The sequence below is a fragment of the Cyprinodon tularosa genome, unplaced genomic scaffold, assembly GCF_016077235.1.
Source record: "Cyprinodon tularosa strain WSP-4 unplaced genomic scaffold, ASM1607723v1 ctg221, whole genome shotgun sequence".
Lineage (NCBI taxonomy): Eukaryota > Metazoa > Chordata > Actinopteri > Cyprinodontiformes > Cyprinodontidae > Cyprinodon > Cyprinodon tularosa.
Genome location: NW_024038824.1, coordinates 920571 through 939519, shown reverse-complemented (window position 1 = coordinate 939519; position 18949 = coordinate 920571). Strand labels below are relative to the sequence as shown.

At 39.6% G+C, this 18949-nt stretch overlaps 1 protein-coding gene across 1 annotated transcript; it reads left to right on the top strand.

Annotated features, from left to right (window-relative positions):
* Positions 1-13274: 13274 nt before the first annotated feature.
* Positions 13275-18130, top strand: oc90 (otoconin 90; the record flags this gene model as incomplete). Its single annotated transcript, XM_038286155.1, has 6 exons — positions 13275-13382; positions 13541-13624; positions 13720-13891; positions 14229-14338; positions 16738-16984; positions 17485-18130. Coding segments are annotated over 6 exons (980 nt in total), but the record flags the coding sequence as incomplete, so codon positions are not given.
* Positions 18131-18949: the final 819 nt, after the last annotated feature.

The following is an 18949-nucleotide window of genomic DNA, read 5'->3' as shown; positions in this document are numbered from 1 at the left end:
AAAACCCACAGCATCCGTTCCACCCGGGAAGCTGTTTCTCTTCAGTCTTTTAGATCAATGTGAAAACAGTTATTCTTTTCAATCTTGCTTCAATTCATTGGGATTTACAGAGAATTTTTTTCTGTTCATTTCCATCCATCCATCCATCCATCCATCCATCCATTTTCTAACACGCTTAATCCCAAGTAGGGTCGCATGGGGTGCTGGGGCCTATCTCCAGCAGTCAATGGGCAAGAGGCGGGGTACACCCTGGACAGGTCGCCAGTCCATCGCAGGGCAACACAGAAAAAAAAGGACAAACACTAACTCACGTACACACTCCCACCTAAGGATAATCTAGAGAAGCCAATTAACCTAACAGCAGCGGCGTAGGAAGCGGGGGGGACGGGGGGGGACATGTCCCCCCCAAAATAAAAGCCAGGTGGATATGTCCCCCCCAAAAAATTGTACCGCAAAATATTAGATTTTGACATTTTTTTACTAGCGTGCTTTTATTTTGAAGGCGCAGCATAGCGTTACGTCACTGTACTCCCCCTCCCCTCTCTGAACTGCTGAGTGAGAGTGAAGGGAGGGAGACAGCGATACAGAAGTCAGAAACTTGTGAAAGAGGTAAAATGGTCTGTCGGGATGCTGCCTATTTAAAACGTCTTTGTTGTCAGTTCACTTTCATATATACAGGTGCTGGTCATAAAATTAGAATATCATGAAAAAGTAGATTGATTTCAGTAATTCCATTTAAAAAGTGAAACTTTGTATATTATATTCATACATTACATACAAACTCATATATTTCAGATGTTTATTTTGTTTAATTTTGATGATTACAAATGACAACAAATGAAAATCTCAAATTCATCATATCAGAAAATTAGAATATTACTGAAGACCAATAAAAACAAAGGATTTATAGAAATGTTGGCCAACTGAAAAGTATGAACATGAAAAGTATGAGCATGTACAGCACTCAGTATTTAGTTGGGCCTCCTTTGGCCTGTATTACTGCAGCAATGCGGCGTGGCATGGAGTCGATCAGTCTGTGGCACTGCTCAGGTGTTATGATAGCCCAGGTTGCTCTAATAGTGGCTTTTAGCTCTTCTGAATTGTTGGGTCTGGTGTATTGCATCTTCTTCTTCACAATACCCCATAGATTTTCTATGGGGTTAAGGTCAGGAGAGTTTGCTGGCCAATTAAGAACAGGGATACCATGGTCCTTCAACCAGGTACTGGTAGCTTTGGCACTGTGTGCAGGTGCCAAGTCCTGTTGGAAAATGAAATCTGCATCTCCAAAAAGTTGGTCAGCTGCAGGAAGCATGAAGTGCTCTAAAACTTCCTGGTATGTGGCTGCGTTGACCCTGGACCTCAGAAAACACAATGGACCAACACCAGCAGATGACATGGCACCCCAAACCATCACTGACTGTGGAAACTTTACACTGGACTTCAAGCAACGTGGATGAAGTGCCTCTCTTCTTTTCCTCCAGACTCTGGGACCTTGATTTCCAAAGGAAATGCAAAATTTACTTTCATCAGAGAACATGACTTTGGACCACTCACCAGCAGTCCAGTCCTGTTTCTCTTTAGCCCAGGCAAGACGCTTCTGACGCTGTCTGTGGTTCAAGAGTGGCTTGACACAAGGAATGCGACAGCAGAAACCCATGTCTTTCATACGTCTGTGTGTGGTGGTTCTTGAAGCACTCACTCCAGCTGCAGTCCACTCTTTGTGAATCTCCCCCACATTTTTGAAGGGGTTTTGTTTCACAATCCTCTCCAGGGTGCGGTTATCTCTCTTGCTTGTACACTTTTTTCGACCACATCTTTTCCTTCCCTTCGCCTCTCTATTAATGTGCTTGGACACTGAGCTCTGTGAACAGCCAGCCTCTTTAGCGATGACCTTTTGTGTCTTGCCCTCCTTGTGCAAGGTGTCGATGGTCGTCTTTTGGACAACTGTCAAGTCAGCAGTCTTCCCCATGATTGTGTAGCCTATAGAACTAGACTGAAAGACCATTTAAAGGCTTTTGCAGGTGGTTTGAGTTAATTAGCTGATTAGAGTGTGGCACCAGGGGCCATCAATTTTGAACCTTTTCACAATATTCTAATTTTCTGATATGATGAATTTGAGATTTTCATTTGTTGTCATTTGTAATCATCAAAATTAAACAAAATAAACATCTGAAATATATGAGTTTGTATGTAATGTATGAATATAATATACAAGTTTCACTTTTTAAATGGAATTACTGAAATCAATCTACTTTTTCATGATATTCTAATTTTATGACCAGCACCTGTAGAAACTGAATCTTTTTGGTTTAGTCATCTTAGTCTTGTACGAAAGAGGATTAGGGCCACTGGAAAAAAAAAAGTTAACTGATTTTTAAATTTTTTTTTAGTTTAACATGGGTAAAAAAGTAAGAATTCTGACTTTTCTCAGAATTCTGACTTTTTTTCTTCTGACTTTTTTCTCAGAATTCTGACTTTAATCTCAGAATTCCGACTTTAATCTCAGAATTCTGACTTTTTTCCTCAAAATTCTGACTTTAATCTCAGAATTCTGACTTTTTTCTCAGAAATCTGACAGATGATTAATATTTCTAATCAATTTACAGTGTTTTTTTTTTTTTTTTGGGGGGGGGGGGGGGGGGGGGTACTATACAGATATATAAAAACAAGAAGGTCTAACTAAAAAAATAACCAGAATATATGTTTAGAGTAAAGATTTACTACTTGTACACAAGCACACAATTTCAAATCTGCTGAGCTTGCTGTGCAAGAAAATGTAAAATATACGTATAAAGAAATATAACAGGAAGTACTGCTAAAACAAACTAAATGTTAAATAATGTAGATATTGGTTTAAAAAATTCTTCAGATTTGGAAATTTGGAAGGAATACATAATTTTGAAATTAATCAACAAATCTGGTAAAAAATAAATAAATAAAAAATAAAAGTTGCACTTTTTTACTTGAGGAATTTGTTGAATAACTTCACAATTATGAGTTTAACTAGTTGGAGGTAATGCTACACTTCTCTGCTTCCTGTCCTGCTCATAAAAGGTAAACATTATAAACCCACCATTCATTTTCTACACTATTTGGAAAACACAACACAAATGTAATATAACAAAAGTATGTTTAAAAACAAACATGTTAGCATCAAGCCATAGCCATGTCTGTTTTAGAGACTAGCTCTCTTGTTTTAATGACCTTCTGCTCTTCCATTTATAAGGGGGACCCCTCGGGCACATCAAAAGTTGCCTAATTCTGTAATTTTTCACCAATATGTCACTGGCCATCTCAAACAACTCAAATCTTTATCAGTGAAGCTGAATGCTCCACATCTCTACCTTCATGGTGCCCATCTACATTAAGATCCAAAATTCTGAGATTAAAGTCAGAATTCTGAGAAAGAAGTCAGAATTATGAGATTAAAGTCAGAATTCTGTGAAAAAAAGTCAGAATTCTGAGAAAAAAGTCAGAATTCTGACTTTTTTCCTGTATTAAACTGAAATAAAATTTAAAAATCACTTAACTTTTTTCAGTGGCCCTAATCCTCTTCCGTAGTCTTGGGCTGATCACTCATCCAATATTTAACTGCTAACTTTCTCTAGATGTTTGCCACGCTAGCCAAAATGTTATTTTTTTTTTTTTTTATATATCTCATTTCAGTACAATGCCACCACCAACTAAAAGGCTTAAACAGCAGTAGGACTTACTCAGATTTTTAAAAAAGAGAAACGTCAGTGTGAGTAACAGTCACCTTACACAACTTGTGTTGAAATTAGCCCGGTCTGGGATTTTTTATTTTTTGTGTGGTTTTGATTCGCCGAAATGGACAGATGTTATACCTGCCGCGCTCCTGATCGTTAGTTAAAACCACAGGGAGAATTAATTTTAATTCTTAGCAGCGAACTGCTGCACAACCACTAATTAACCAACTAATTAACTTCTGCACCTTTATTTCCTCAAATAAACTGCTGGCTCCTCTTTTTAGACTATAAACAGATTAACACAACATTGACAACTCTGTAGTTTTCTCTGTTCTGTACTGCAAATTGGAATTAAAGACGCCATTTCTACCAAAGGTCGGGACAGACTGGCGCACCAGCACCTCCCGACCCCACTAAGGGACAGGGTGTACAGAAAATGGAAGGATAGATGGATTTCTACCAAAGATTTAGAATGCGTTTTTGAACCAGATGCTTCAAAGCGCCCTGTCCATAATTCTTAGCCACACTGTCAGCTCCCTCTGTCAGTCAATCTATATAAATTCATTTTTGACCATTATTGCAAGTTTGACAAAATAAAACATATCAAACTTTGCACTTCTGTGGCCTACTGAATTGTTTTTAATCCAACTGAAATATTTGATTTTCTAGTGCGTATGCGGACACTAAATATGCCAAGGGTTGAAGACCTTGAAAGACATCTCCCTTTGCTTAATAAAAGACTCCAGTCATTTTGTTTGGTGATATGCTCACATCTTATGAACAAATGCATTATGTAAATTTTAAATGCATTATTTTTGCAAGACACATTTATAAAGGAATAAAGTAAAAGATTAAATAGCCTTTTTTTAAAGTAGCGTACTTAAGACATGTTTCTGTTGAATATTTACGAATCTCAGATTTCCGACATGTGTCCCCCCCAATTGTAAACATATTCCTACGCCCTTGCCTAACAGTCATGTTTTTGGACTGTGGGAGGAAGCCGGAGTACCCAGAGAGAACCCACACATGCTCAGGGAGAACATGCAAACTCCATGCAGAAAGACCCCGGGTTGGGCTCTTTAGTTCCCTCCACAGAATTTGACATGAATTTTTGTGGACCTGTATTCTTTAGTTCTTCAACTGTTCTTCCTCCAATCTGCACTGAGCTGTATGGAGGAGTTCATTGTCAACCTAATGACTGCAAGGTGTCCTGGTTCTATGAATGCAAAGCAAGCCTAAAGCAAGGACAGTGAGTTTTACCTGATATTGCTGTTGAGTTTTCCTTAAACAAGCTGCTGTGCAGGATGAACACCTCTGCGTCATTCCTTCTTCTGCTTTATGCAGATACTGCTGCAGTTTTTCTTTTTTCTTTAGAGAGCAGAACCATACTTGTTAAATCTTCTCCTAACATCACCGTCATGAACCTTTAACCTGCTAACCGAGGCTTGTAGAGTGTCAGCTGGACTTCTTGGGTGCTTTATCGCTCAGTAATGCATCTCTGAGCTGGGGGTAAATTTGCTGGAACATCCACTCCTGGGAAGATTGGCGGCCGTCTTGAATGTCATCCACTTCTGGGTAATCATTTCTCTCTGTGGAATAATGGCCCTCAGTTTGAAACTGTATTTATAACGCTTCCTGGATTGAAGTGCAGTTCAGCGGTTACTTTTATAAGGTAAGAGCAGGTGCCTTTCAGTCTGGGCATTGTGCTACCATGAACCAGTTACCCTCAGAGCAGTAAAATTGTCATGGAGTTTCTACTCACTGTGATGATGACCAGTTAATGCATTTCATTTGCAGCACTTGGCTGCTGCTTTCTCTCTGAAGGCAGCAAAGGTGCAACTAGGTTTCCAGACCTGACTGCGGGTCTCAGTTAGTTGGGTCAGTTTTCAGGGATTTTTAGTAGCAGACGGGGAACTTTAGCTTCGTAAAAAACATGTACTTAGCTGTCAGGTTATGTGGCACCGTTTCCCTGCCTGGTAAGAAACATGCAGCAGGTGAAGTGCCTATTTTCTTCTTGAGTGGGTCTGTAATGACACCCTGAGGCTCTGACACAAACCACTCCACTCTGAAACAGCCGAGCTGGGAAACATGGAGCTCTCTCTGCAATTGGGGAAGTTATCAACCAGAATTTACTATGGTTCTTCTAACTGTATGTATGTGTCTGTTAGAGGAGGTGATAGCTTTACATTTACCTCCAGCAACACTATCCTCAGAGGAGCAAAGGAGGGAAAGGTGGGAGGTTTCTCAATTTGTCTAAGGGGGTTTATTGATGGGTGCTGATTGGTTTCCTCTATAGGAACGTTGGACACACTTTAGACAAGAGCACCACCAACCAGTTAGCTCTGTGATATCTATCTAATGAAATGTAAACTTGAAATGACTTTCATTGTAGCTGATGAGCTGATGAAACAGCCAGTGATTGGTTGTTTAAAATCTAATGTACCAGTTACTTAAGAGATTCACTTCCATACAGGAAGCCTATATTCTTATCTTCAGCTACCACAGCATACATGTCAGATCAAATAATACTACTTATTCTTCAGCGATAGTGCCAATGTGTTACTTTATTGTATCTCTTATATCTGTTGGTTGTACTGTTCTTTTTATATCTCTTTGCAGATGATGAAGCAGACTGATGTTTTATCTTTATTTCCCTTTCATCTTTTCTCCTTTTTTCTGTCTTTCCTTTCCTGTTCTACTTACATTGCAGTGTCCATATAATCTGCCATACTCCCTGCCTTAATTATAATAAAGCTATATATCTACGCATTAATCAAGTGGAACACTATGGCATTAGCCGTACTGCTTCACTTGTGAAAGTAAAATCTGTTGGGCCCTTTGTTGGCATCAAGACAATTATTCTTATTGCCACATTGCCAGACAGGACACTGTTAAAAAAAAAAATAGAAAAACATCTAATGTTAAATTATGTAATATGTGGGTTTGTTTGAGCTACAACTGGGGGTAGTGTATTGCCAAACATCCAACATTGTGAGGACCTACAGGTCCAAAGTAGTCCAAATGGGGACATTCAACAGGTCCCCAAATGGTAACGTTTTCTCCTTTGAGTTGGGGGGTAGGGTTAGATTTAGGTATCTGTTAGTTTTCTATATGATTTGAATGTACACTATATTGCCAAAAGTATTTGCTCACCTGCCTTGACTCACATATGAGCTTAAGTGACATCCCGTTCCTAATCCATAGGGTTCAATATGACGTCGGTCCACCCTTTGCAGCTAGAACAGCTTCAACTCTTCTGGGAAGGCTGTCCACAAGGTTTAGGAGTGTGTTTATGGGAATTTTTGACCATTCTTCCAGAAGCGCATTTGTGAGGTCGCACACTGATGTTGGACGAGAAGGCCTGGCTCTCAGTCTCCGCTCTAATTCATCCCAAAGGTGTTCTATCGGGTTGAGGTCAGGACTCTGTGCAGGCCAGTCAAGTTCATCCACACCAGACTCTGTCATCCATGTCTTTATGGACCTTGCTTTGTGCACTGGTGCACAGTCATGTTGGAAGAGGAAGGGGCCAGCTCCAAACTGTTCCCACAAAGTTGGGAGCATGGAATTGTCCAAAATGTCTTGGTATGCTGAAGCATTCAGAGTTCCTTTCACTGGAACTAAGGGGCCAAGCCCAGCTCCTGAAAAACAACCCCACACCATAATCCCCCCTCCACCAAACTTTACACTTGGCACAATGCAGTCAGACAAGTACCGTTCTCCTGGCAACCGCCAAACCCAGACCCGTCCATCAGATTGCCAGATGGAGAAGCGCGATTCGTCACTCCAGAGAACGCGTCTCCACTGCTCTAGAGTCCAGTGGCGGCGTGCTTTACACCACCGCATCCGACGCTTTGCATTGCACTTGGTGATGTATGGCTTGGATGCAGCTGCTCGACCATGGAAACCCATTCCATGAAGCTCTCTGCGCACTGTTCTTGAGCTAATCTGAAGGCCACATGAAGTTTGGAGGTCTGTAGTGATTGACTCTGCAGAAAGTTGGCGACCTCTTCGCACTATGCGCGTCAGCATCCGCTGACCCCGCTCCGTCAGTTTACGTGGCCTACCACTTCGTGGCTGAGTTGCTGTCGTTCCCAAACACTTCCATTTTCTTATAATACAGCTGACAGTTGACTGTGGAATATTTAGGAGCGAGGAAATTTCACGACTGGATTTGTTGCACAGGTGGCATCCTATCACAGTTCCACGCTGGAATTCACTGAGCTCCTGAGAGCGACCCATTCTTTCACAAATGTTTGTAAAAACAGTCTGCATGCCTAGGTGCTTGAATTTATACACCTGTGGCCATGGAAGTGATTGGAACACCTGATTCCAATAATTTGGATGGGTGAGCAAATACTTTTGGCAATATAGTGTATGTCAATGAAACATCCCTGAAAGTCATGCAAACAAAGGCTGTGTGTGTGGATGTGTTTTACCTACAATGTGGGTGCAGTATTTTGTAAAATATCCCTCATGTTGGGACTTACAAATACATATGGGGACATTCAACTGGTCCCCATATTGTAAAGTTCTGTCCTGTGAGTTGTGGTTAGGGGTATATTGGTAATAGTTAGGGCTAGGGTAGAGGTCGGGTTAGGCCATATAATATGGTTTATATGGTTAGGCCATATAAAATTAATGCAAGTCAATGAAATGTCCCCATATATCATGAAAACACAGAGTGGGTGTGTGTGTGTGCATGCGCACATTCTTGATCCCTTTACTCATCTTTATATCATATTTATATATCATAATTTTACCTGATTAAATCTTTAAAAGTGATTGATAAATATCAGTTCATCTAATGTGTTATCTTATGATAATTGTGGGATAGCAAGCTAAAGTCAGGTTTTCTTCTTGGGCTAATATTGTCTGCTATGCTAAGTATCGGTTTAATTCGCTTTTTTTCTAATCCAAAGCTCTAAAAAGCAAATTCTGACATTTTGAATTGAAAAAGCTTCCTGTATTGGAAGTGAAACATCTTCAAACTGTGAAACAAAGTCCAATGGACTGTTTTTTGAAAACTTTTTTGGAATATGCTAGGTAGCTTATATGCTAATCTTGGGGAAAACTATAAGCAGATAGATGCCCACTGCAATCTACAATAACTGATCAAATTTGAATGAATAGGCTACGAAGACATTTAATTTATTTTGGGGAATTAATCAAGTATTTTTTAATTATATTGATTACTAACAGCAACATGTTAGCCCACATCAGCATTTCAATAGGCTAACAGTACTTTATCATTATATCAATATACATATTCAACTAAGCTGCCAACATTAGCTAATATATTAATATTGGCCAGAATGCAGTGTGAATGAGCTGTCAAACAATTAGCATTTCAGCTGCTGGTGAGAAAAACTAAATGATCAAGCTGGAGAAAAACAGAAAAAAACACGTGGTCTGTTCATTTTATTCAATGTAGCATTAACAGAAAAATCCGTTACTTTTATTCAAGCTTACAGGTGCTGGTCATAAAATTAGAATATCATGAAAAAGTAGATTGATTTCAGTAATTCCATTTAAAAAGTGAAACTTGTATATTATATTCATACATTACATACAAACTCATATATTTCAGATGTTTATTTTGTTTAATTTTGATGATTACAAATGACAACAAATGAAAATCTCAAATTCATCATATCAGAAAATTAGAATATTACTGAAGACCAATAAAAACAAAGGATTTATAGAAATGTTGGCCAACTGAAAAGTATGAACATGAAAAGTATGAGCATGTACAGCACTCAGTATTTAGTTGGGCCTCCTTTGGCCTGTATTACTGCAGCAATGCGGCGTGGCATGGAGTCGATCAGTCTGTGGCACTGCTCAGGTGTTATGATAGCCCAGGTTGCTCTAATAGTGGCTTTTAGCTCTTCTGAATTGTTGGGTCTGGTGTATTGCATCTTCTTCTTCACAATACCCCATAGATTTTCTATGGGGTTAAGGTCAGGAGAGTTTGCTGGCCAATTAAGAACAGGGATACCATGGTCCTTCAACCAGGTACTGGTAGCTTTGGCACTGTGTGCAGGTGCCAAGTCCTGTTGGAAAATGAAATCTGCATCTCCAAAAAGTTGGTCAGCTGCAGGAAGCATGAAGTGCTCTAAAACTTCCTGGTATGTGGCTGCGTTGACCCTGGACCTCAGAAAACACAATGGACCAACACCAGCAGATGACATGGCACCCCAAACCATCACTGACTGTGGAAACTTTACACTGGACTTCAAGCAACGTGGATGAAGTGCCTCTCTTCTTTTCCTCCAGACTCTGGGACCTTGATTTCCAAAGGAAATGCAAAATTTACTTTCATCAGAGAACATGACTTTGGACCACTCACCAGCAGTCCAGTCCTGTTTCTCTTTAGCCCAGGCAAGACGCTTCTGACGCTGTCTGTGGTTCAAGAGTGGCTTGACACAAGGAATGCGACAGCAGAAACCCATGTCTTTCATACGTCTGTGTGTGGTGGTTCTTGAAGCACTCACTCCAGCTGCAGTCCACTCTTTGTGAATCTCCCCCACATTTTTTAATGGGTTTTGTTTCACAATCCTCTCCAGGGTGCGGTTATCTCTCTTGCTTGTACACTTTTTTCGACCACATCTTTTCCTTCCCTTCGCCTCTCTATTAATGTGCTTGGACACTGAGCTCTGTGAACAGCCAGCCTCTTTAGCGATGACCTTTTGTGTCTTGCCCTCCTTGTGCAAGGTGTCGATGGTCGTCTTTTGGACAACTGTCAAGTCAGCAGTCTTCCCCATGATTGTGTAGCCTATAGAACTAGACTGAAAGACCATTTAAAGGCTTTTGCAGGTGGTTTGAGTTAATTAGCTGATTAGAGTGTGGCACCAGGGGCCATCAATTTTGAACCTTTTCACAATATTCTAATTTTCTGATATGATGAATTTGAGATTTTCATTTGTTGTCATTTGTAATCATCAAAATTAAACAAAATAAACATCTGAAATATATGAGTTTGTATGTAATGTATGAATATAATATACAAGTTTCACTTTTTAAATGGAATTACTGAAATCAATCTACTTTTTCATGATATTCTAATTTTATGACCAGCACCTGTATTTTGGTTGAAGAAAATATTTTGAAGGGTGCTAATTCACTTATTTCACAGCTGGAGAAGCTGCCACATCACTGGTTGTCATGGTGACTGTTGCCTTTTAGGTCAAAAGACTGAAACAGATTTCTAGCCCTGATCTGAAAGATGAAATATATGATCATATCTTAATGCAGACTCAAGCTTATACCTAACAGTCCTTTCGAGGTAGTTTTTAAAATAAATTATTAAGGTCAAACATACCAACTAGTCATCAAACCTGACCTAAAAATAAGTAAAAACGAAACAAAATGATTATTTTTTCCGTTAATCTGAATAGGCAAATGAGATGATCTGCCAAAGGAATAAGTATCTTAGTCCTTAAAATATCTAATTAGATATTATGCTGAAATAGAATAGATAACCGAGTTTGGTTTTCTTACTCTAAACATAAATCATCTTATTCCCTCTGCAATGTCTTACCTACACGGTTGAATCAAGGCAAAGTACAGTCATTTCATTAAATAAATTGATTCATATTTCATTTTTTACATGTATGTTCTCTAATAAGGGGCCATAACAGCGAGAGTGGCCCCCATTTAGAAGCAGGCATGGTTTTATGTCCATAAAATATATTTGAACGACGTGAGAACCTTGAATACAGATTAAGACGGCTACTAACATCAGCTTGACCTCCATATGTCATGGTAGGTTTAAAGAAGTTTTCATTTCTCTAGATCTGCTCTGCATCAAAGGCAGAATCTATACTAAATAGTCCTACATTTTAGGCAAAAGAAGCTCAATAAAAGAAAAACATGGTTTAAGCTGTAAAGGTGTATTAACTTATTGGTATTAAATTCAGTCTTTCTTCTTGTCTGTAAACTTTGAAACTTTAAATGGTGTTTCTGAGGAACTGTGGAGCTTTGAAGGGGTAATAGAATGATTCTATAGGGTATTTAGTGCTGGTCCTTAAGGTCTCTGAATAGGGTGTGTAACATTGGTTGGCCTGAAAATGGCATATTTGCTGTTCTATGAGCCCTAATGAAAGCCTGGTTAAGAGCCCCAGAATGAAACGACAGGTTTTCTTCCTTTTATGGTATGCTCATGAATATTTAGACGAGCTGTGCACTGATTGGTTGGTTTACAACGAGCAAAGCTGCTGAGCAAAGACGCATCATAGCAACAAGCACTCACTCACTGAAACATCAAATTGTTGATATGGTAGGGTGACAAGACGTTCTCTTTTTCCCGGACATTTCCTACCTTTCATACCTAAAAAATATCCGGGGGGGAATTTCAAAATCGTCCGGGATTTTGTTCGACGATAGTGCAGCATGTAGACGAAACACACCGGGCACTCGAACCAAGCCTTCAGCTCTGGGGCTGGTCTTGGAACCTCGGCGGACGGGGGTAGGAGCAACCGAACCAGACCGGGCCTTACCGGGCAGGCGAGGGGAAGGATGGGGGGAAGCATACCGCCGGAGCAGCCCCCGAGCTGATGACCTTTTCAGAAACCCAAATCTGGTAACCGTAGATTTGCCAGCATTGCTATCAACAGCTTAGCGACAGAATAATACTGCCAGCTTGCTGTTGTGATGGTGTTACGGTTGGAACAGCCCCTCATCTCAGTAGAAGAGGAATAGCAAATCCTGCTTTGAACCGTCCAAGATTTTCAAAGCTGTCTTCGGTAAAATGCTTAGAGCAAATGAACAGCTGAGCATCAAATTTGCAAGGATATTCTGATAGACAAAAATAATCCATGCCTGTCGAATCTTCAGATCCTTGGGAAGACTCAAATTTTCCCCTTTCTCTGTGCAGCCTGGAACACTGCAGTTACGCCTGTGGTTCTGGCTCCTTTTCAATAAACAAATCTTGTACAAGTAAACCCAACTGTAGGCCAAACAGCTAAACTGGTGTCTTACATCTACAGTACCTCTATTCATGTTCTTGGGCCAGTGAACCAGTGAGCTGGTCTGTATGTCAATTTCGGGGTGTGACAAAAGTACAGGCCGGAACCAAATAAGGCAACATACCCAAATTGACGTCAATTCAGGGCTTCGTTTGCTTTCGCCTGTTTTATGGTGGAAGTTTAGAATCATGAGATTTGCAGAGAAAGGAGGTGTCGATGGGGTTTGAACTACTCTGAACGTCCATTTCACCCACTGAACTACTGTATAGTTATTCATCTATCACAATGTAAACTCAGTTTTGCATGACCCCTTTAAAGACTTTAAGTACAAGTTTATGTTTACATCTTAAGCAATTTTTAATGGAGTTCCTAAAACCTTGAACCAGTGCGTTCTTATTAATATGTAACAGAGACAGGTTTAATAATAGTTAAAGCACAGAAAAACAAACAACAGCGACTGTCTTTAGGTGTTTGGAGTGTTTAAATAAGATCAGTGTTGTTGATCAGAGCATCTATAACTACAATCGACTTGTTTGGTTTCAACAGTTGAACAATGTCACAAAACAAAAACTGATTTAATGTCTTATCCTTCAATCTGCTGCAGGTAAGGAACGAAGCGCAGCAGCAGCTGTGAGATCTCCACAAGAGACGGCGACTGAAGCTCCTCAGTGTGAGGAAGAAGAGGAGGCAGACAGCATGAAGGAGGAGGATGGTAAACCTGTTGAACAGGAAGCATCTTAATACAGGAAAGCCACAGATAAAGATGAATACATTTTAAATGTAGACACAAAACATGACACAAAGAGGTCAAATATGACCCGCTTTCTTCAATGTTTTGGCATTAAATGTGAAAGCAAGTTTTCTGTTCAGCTCAGAAGAGATCAGTGCCGTTCTTCGCCTGGTCCCTGCTGGAGTCTGTTGGCCTGACCGACATCCAGCTGCCGGAGGTTAAAGGTAAGCTGGATCCATCCGTTTCCACGTTTAACCTGAGAGCATCAGTGGCCGGTGAAATGAGCCGTTTCAGCTTTTGTAATGTTTCCTCCAATCAGAATGCAGTCGTTCCTTCAGCGTTTATAGCAGCGATGGAGGAAGCCGGCGGGAGATGCCGGCGCTGGGGGAGATGCTGCACTGCCTGACGGGACGCTGCCCCCATGAGTACGAGATGTATGGCTGCTACTGTGGACAGGAGGGAGGAGGACAGCCTCTGGACCAGCTGGACAGGTGAGGCTTCTATGATGGGAAGGAATACAGAGAGAAAATAAAACTTTTGTCTTTTTGATTAAGATTTTCTTAAATATCATTAAATTAAGTTAAATGATTCTTACATGCAGAAATATATATATTATATATTTTGTGAACAAAGCCTTGTTCTCTTACATGTACGATAAGTTTTCTGAAGAGAAATCTGAGAAAGATATCTTTAATTGAAAGAGATCTTTTATCCATCAATAAAAAAATATACTGGAATGATGTTTTCTTTCCTGGCATCGGCTGATCAAACGCGTATCTATTGATGCGATTTTAAGCACTAAAAGAAGCCTGTTATTCTACCTCTCAGGTGTTGCTTCTTCCATCGCTGCTGCCTGAAACAGATCAGCTCCATGGGTTGCAGAGCAGACAGGAAGCTCAACGCTCGGATTTCCTGCGAGAGCGGAAACAAACCGCGATGTGAGTGAGACCATAATGCAGCAGGGCAGACGCATGCTGCCCAGTTACAAACAGGGCTGAAAAAAAAAATCGGAATCTTTAATGAAAAAATATTTTGAAATGTTTGCCTTTATTGTTATGCTGATGATACCCAGTTGTATCACTTGTTGAACTTGTAAGTTTATCAGCTGCACAAGCTACAGGCCTGTCTTGATGTAAAGACTTTGATAAACTCCAGTTTCTTTCATTAAATTACAATAAAAGTGCAAAGCTAATTTACGCTAGAATTTTAATATGAGAAGGTAGGACATTTGTTTTAGTCAGCCAGATTAAAAAAAGGGAAAATAGACCACAGGCTTATACAGGTAAAAGCCAGTAAATTAGAATATTTTGAAAAACTTGATTTATTTCAGTAATTGCATTCAAAAGGTGTAACTTGTACATTATATTTATTCATTGCACACAGACTGATGCATTCAAATGTTTATTTAATTTAATTTAGATGATTTGAAGTGGCAACAAATGAAAATCCAAAATTCCGTGTGTCACAAAATTAGAATATTGTGTAAGGGTTAAATTTTGAAGACACCTGGTGCCACAAACTAATCAGCTGATTAACTCAAAACACCTGCAAAGGGCTTTAAATGGTCTCTCAGTCCAGTTCTGTAGCCTACACAAACATGGGAAAGACTTCAGATTTGAAAGCTGTCCAAAAGGCGACCATCGACACATTGCGCAAGGATGGAAAGACACAAAAGGTTATTGCTGAAGAGGCTGGTTGTTCTCGGAGCTCTCTGTCCAAACACATTAATAGAGAGGCAAAGGGAAGGAAAAACTGTGGTCAGAAAGAGTGTACAAGCGATAGGGATCACCGCACCCTAGTCAAGATTGTGAAAAAAAACCCATTCAAAAATGTGGGGGAGATTCACAAGGAGTGGACAGCTGCTGGAGTCAGTGCTTCAAGATCCACCACCAAGAGACGCTTGAAAGACATGGGTTTCAACTGCCGCATACCTCGTGTCAAGCCACTGTTGACCAAGAAACAGCGCGAAAAGCATCTCACCTGGGCTAAGAAAAAAAAGAGCTGGACTGCTGCTGAGTGGTCCAAAGTCATGCTTTCTGACGAAAGCAGATTTGGCATTTCCTTTGGAAATGGAGGTCCCAGAGTCTGGAGGAAGACAAGAGAGGCACAGGATCCATGTTGCCTGAAGTCTAGTGTAAAGTTTCCACCATCAATGATGGTTTGGGGTGCCATGTCATCTGCTGGTGTCGGTCCACTCTGTTTCCTGAGATCCAGGGTCAACGCAGCCGTCTACCAGCAAGTTTTAGAGCACTCCATGCTTCCTGCTGCTGACCTGCTCTATGGGCATAAAGGGTCAAATAAAAAGGCTTTTTTAAAGATAAACTCTACAAAAATGTCTCTTTAAAGTTAGCATATTAACCAAAAATCAACAACAGAAATGCAGCAATTATTCAAAGCACAACAATTAAAGATGGTTAACACAGAATCCTGGCTCTTGTAGGATTAAATTTTTATGTTTTATACAGTGTTTCTCTGTAGTGTTCTGTAAAATTACATATAAACTATGACTGCAATATAAACTACCTTCAATTTCATGTCTATATTATATAGAACCTGAGATGAATTTAAACAGCATCCATGTTTAAATAGGTGCATAGCTGCCTTATTGAGGTCCCTATGAAAATCTGCTGTCTTTAATGATTTATTTGGAAAATATGGATGTTGCGTACTTTTATTTTCCTGTTGGTTAATTTTAATCAGTGTAGACTGACCCTGAACTGGGATCGCCTCTGAAGCGCATAAATCTGGAAAGGAATTAGTAGAGCATGAATTTAAAGGCAAGTCTAACAGTCAGAGGAAACAGGCTAAAACCAATCAGATTATAATTGTGAAGCGAAAACATATTTTAAAAAAAGAAAAATTATTTTACAGTAGCTGCTTGAAATTTCAAAAACATATGTGGATCATTGGGGACATAATAAAGGGAATGATTAAAATGTTGCTTCATTGGAGCTGTACTGTAATTCTGACTCTAGAATTACTTGTATTACAGCAACGTTTTTTATAACCATAAAAATAAAGGTTCTCCCATAAGAGGAACCCTTTATTGGCTTCTCTTCATAGCAAAATATAGTTTTCTCTCTTCCTCCTACTCTAAGCTATAAGAATGTTTAAGAGCCCCTATTTAAATGAAGCAGTGTTGCTACAGAGTTGTTTAAATATTTGTTTCATGCCATCTTCTTTTGCCATCATTTGCAAGTCCAGTGATGATTTTTACAGAGTTTATATCTTTTATGATAAGCCCTTTGGGTTACTTTTAGAAAGTGCTTCATAAATTAATAGATGTGAACCAGGAATTCAATTTTAAAAACCTCAAAAACTTTCATATGCTCTGCAGGCCATGGCATCACAGCATGCGATAAACTGCAGTGTGTTTGCGACAAAACCACAGCAGAATGCATGGCTGCGGCACACTTTAACCACAGCTTGCCATCACAGCGATGCCGTGGACCTGCGCCACCCTGTCGCCGAGCCAGCAGACCCCCCAAACCTGTCAGAGTAACCCCACAGCCCAGCGAGGAAAGCAGGTGGAGCAAACAGTCTGAGGAGATTGAACCCAGTTCCTCTGCACAACATCATGACAGGTGAGCTATTGCTGATGTAATAGTTTAAAAATAAACTCATCTAAACTCAGGAGCACCTCAAGGTTGAGTGTTTGGGTCCCCTTTCTTTTTTAGGTTTCTGTCATTATATATCATCTTATAGCACTATTTAAAGGGATTTTATTGGTAGTAGGGTTACAAGAAAAGTTACAAATAAGTAGGTTTTAATTCAAGTTGGATTCATTTAACTTTGAGTGAGCAGTTAGTCCATAATCTAGATAATATTCTTGGCAGAACGTTCACCAAAGCAACTTGTTATTCCTGCTAGAAAAATATTTGTTCTCAAGACAGCATTGATATGAAAAACCCCAGGCTGTAATTGTTGCCAGTTGTTGCTTAATCTCACAAAAAAACAAATTATATGGCTTTAAAACCACTTTTTTCCATCTTATAGTTGAAATTCATTTCTGTTTCAATAACATTCTGATGCTCATCTAGAAACTAATTTTATATATAACTAAAAGGTATTTTACCATTTGCAGTGATCAAAGCTCTGATATGATGAGTGGAGAACAGCCAGATCCTCCTGCTGGATCATCAGGTACCCAAACCTCTTCTCCTCCCTCTGCCTCCAGCGAGGAAACCAGAGAACCACCAACGCTAAGTGGCCTCGACCAAAGACCAAATCAAGACCAACCACTGGCTCAGAGACCAGAGGAGGAGGAAGAGGAGGAAGAGGAGGAAGAAGAAATTGAAGAATATGACCAAGATAAAGAATATGAAGAGGAGGAAGAAAATTGAACAGCAGCACTTTGGGCCACTGTTGTTTAAAAAAAAAGAGAACCATGAAGATAAACAACTCAAATACTTTAATAGAAACATTTTATTTGAACCTTAACATTACAATACAACACATTCTGAGACATTGTATAATGCATCGAGGCTCCGCTGCATGACACGGTTCAGTGAACACTTCAAGTTAACCGCATAGATGGAAAAAAGAAACACTTTCTTTACACCAGCTTTTTTTTTTTTTTTGGAAAAAGTGCAACAAAAAGTAAAAAGTTTGAAAACTTAAAAGCCAATCCTGACCTCAAAATCTGAAACTGATAAGTGCTTGTTTAAAGCTCAGCTTGGTGTGTCAAGAACATTTCCTGAACCGGCCGAAAGAGCCGAGCCTTGGCGCCATCTAGTGGTCATAAATCAACGTGTTTAAAACACATCGGAGCTTCAGCATTTTATCTTTGTGAAGGTGAACACACACAAGACATAAATATTTAGATCTGGCACAAAAATAAAAAATGCTGCACCACAGACAGACAAGAAATCAACGGTTTTGCTTTCGACACATTATGGATCGCAGCCGATGAACTAAACAGGCTCCACCCTGGGAGGCGAGCAAACATTCCCTGTATACAAGCATCCCACAATAAGGCAGGTCTATTATCTAAGTAGAGATTTTTATTATTTTAAGACCAACTGAACATTCATAATAACTCATTTGAAAACATCCATCCGTACTAAAGACATCTGTGCTGATCGTTTGTTATTGTTTTGTTTTGCTTCAGTACCGCATTACAGTGATCATAGTGCAAACATCAGAAAACACAAGCCGTTTGGCATCTGAAATGACTGAGTGAGCCGATTCCTTGTTTCCCCACAGCTCAGATCCGTGCATCACTTTATTCTGGAGAACCTCTCCTAAACGTCTAATACTGACAAACGTTAATGTGCAAGAACAAAAAGAAAATGAAAGTGGTTTATGGTTCAGTTTTTAACTTTCACTTCAGGTAAATTTCTTTCAAATCAGTGTTAAAGCAGAAAAGTTTCTTTCTGTGCTGGTGCATCGATCTTAGTTTGGGATCCTTTAAACAATTTAATGCAAACAATAGGGGGACAAAAAATAAATAGAGGCAACATTTCTAGATTGCATCTAAGATACAAAAAAATACATTCCTAGAACAACTCTTTTAAATTGATAAAGATAAAAGAAAAAGAGCATTTCCC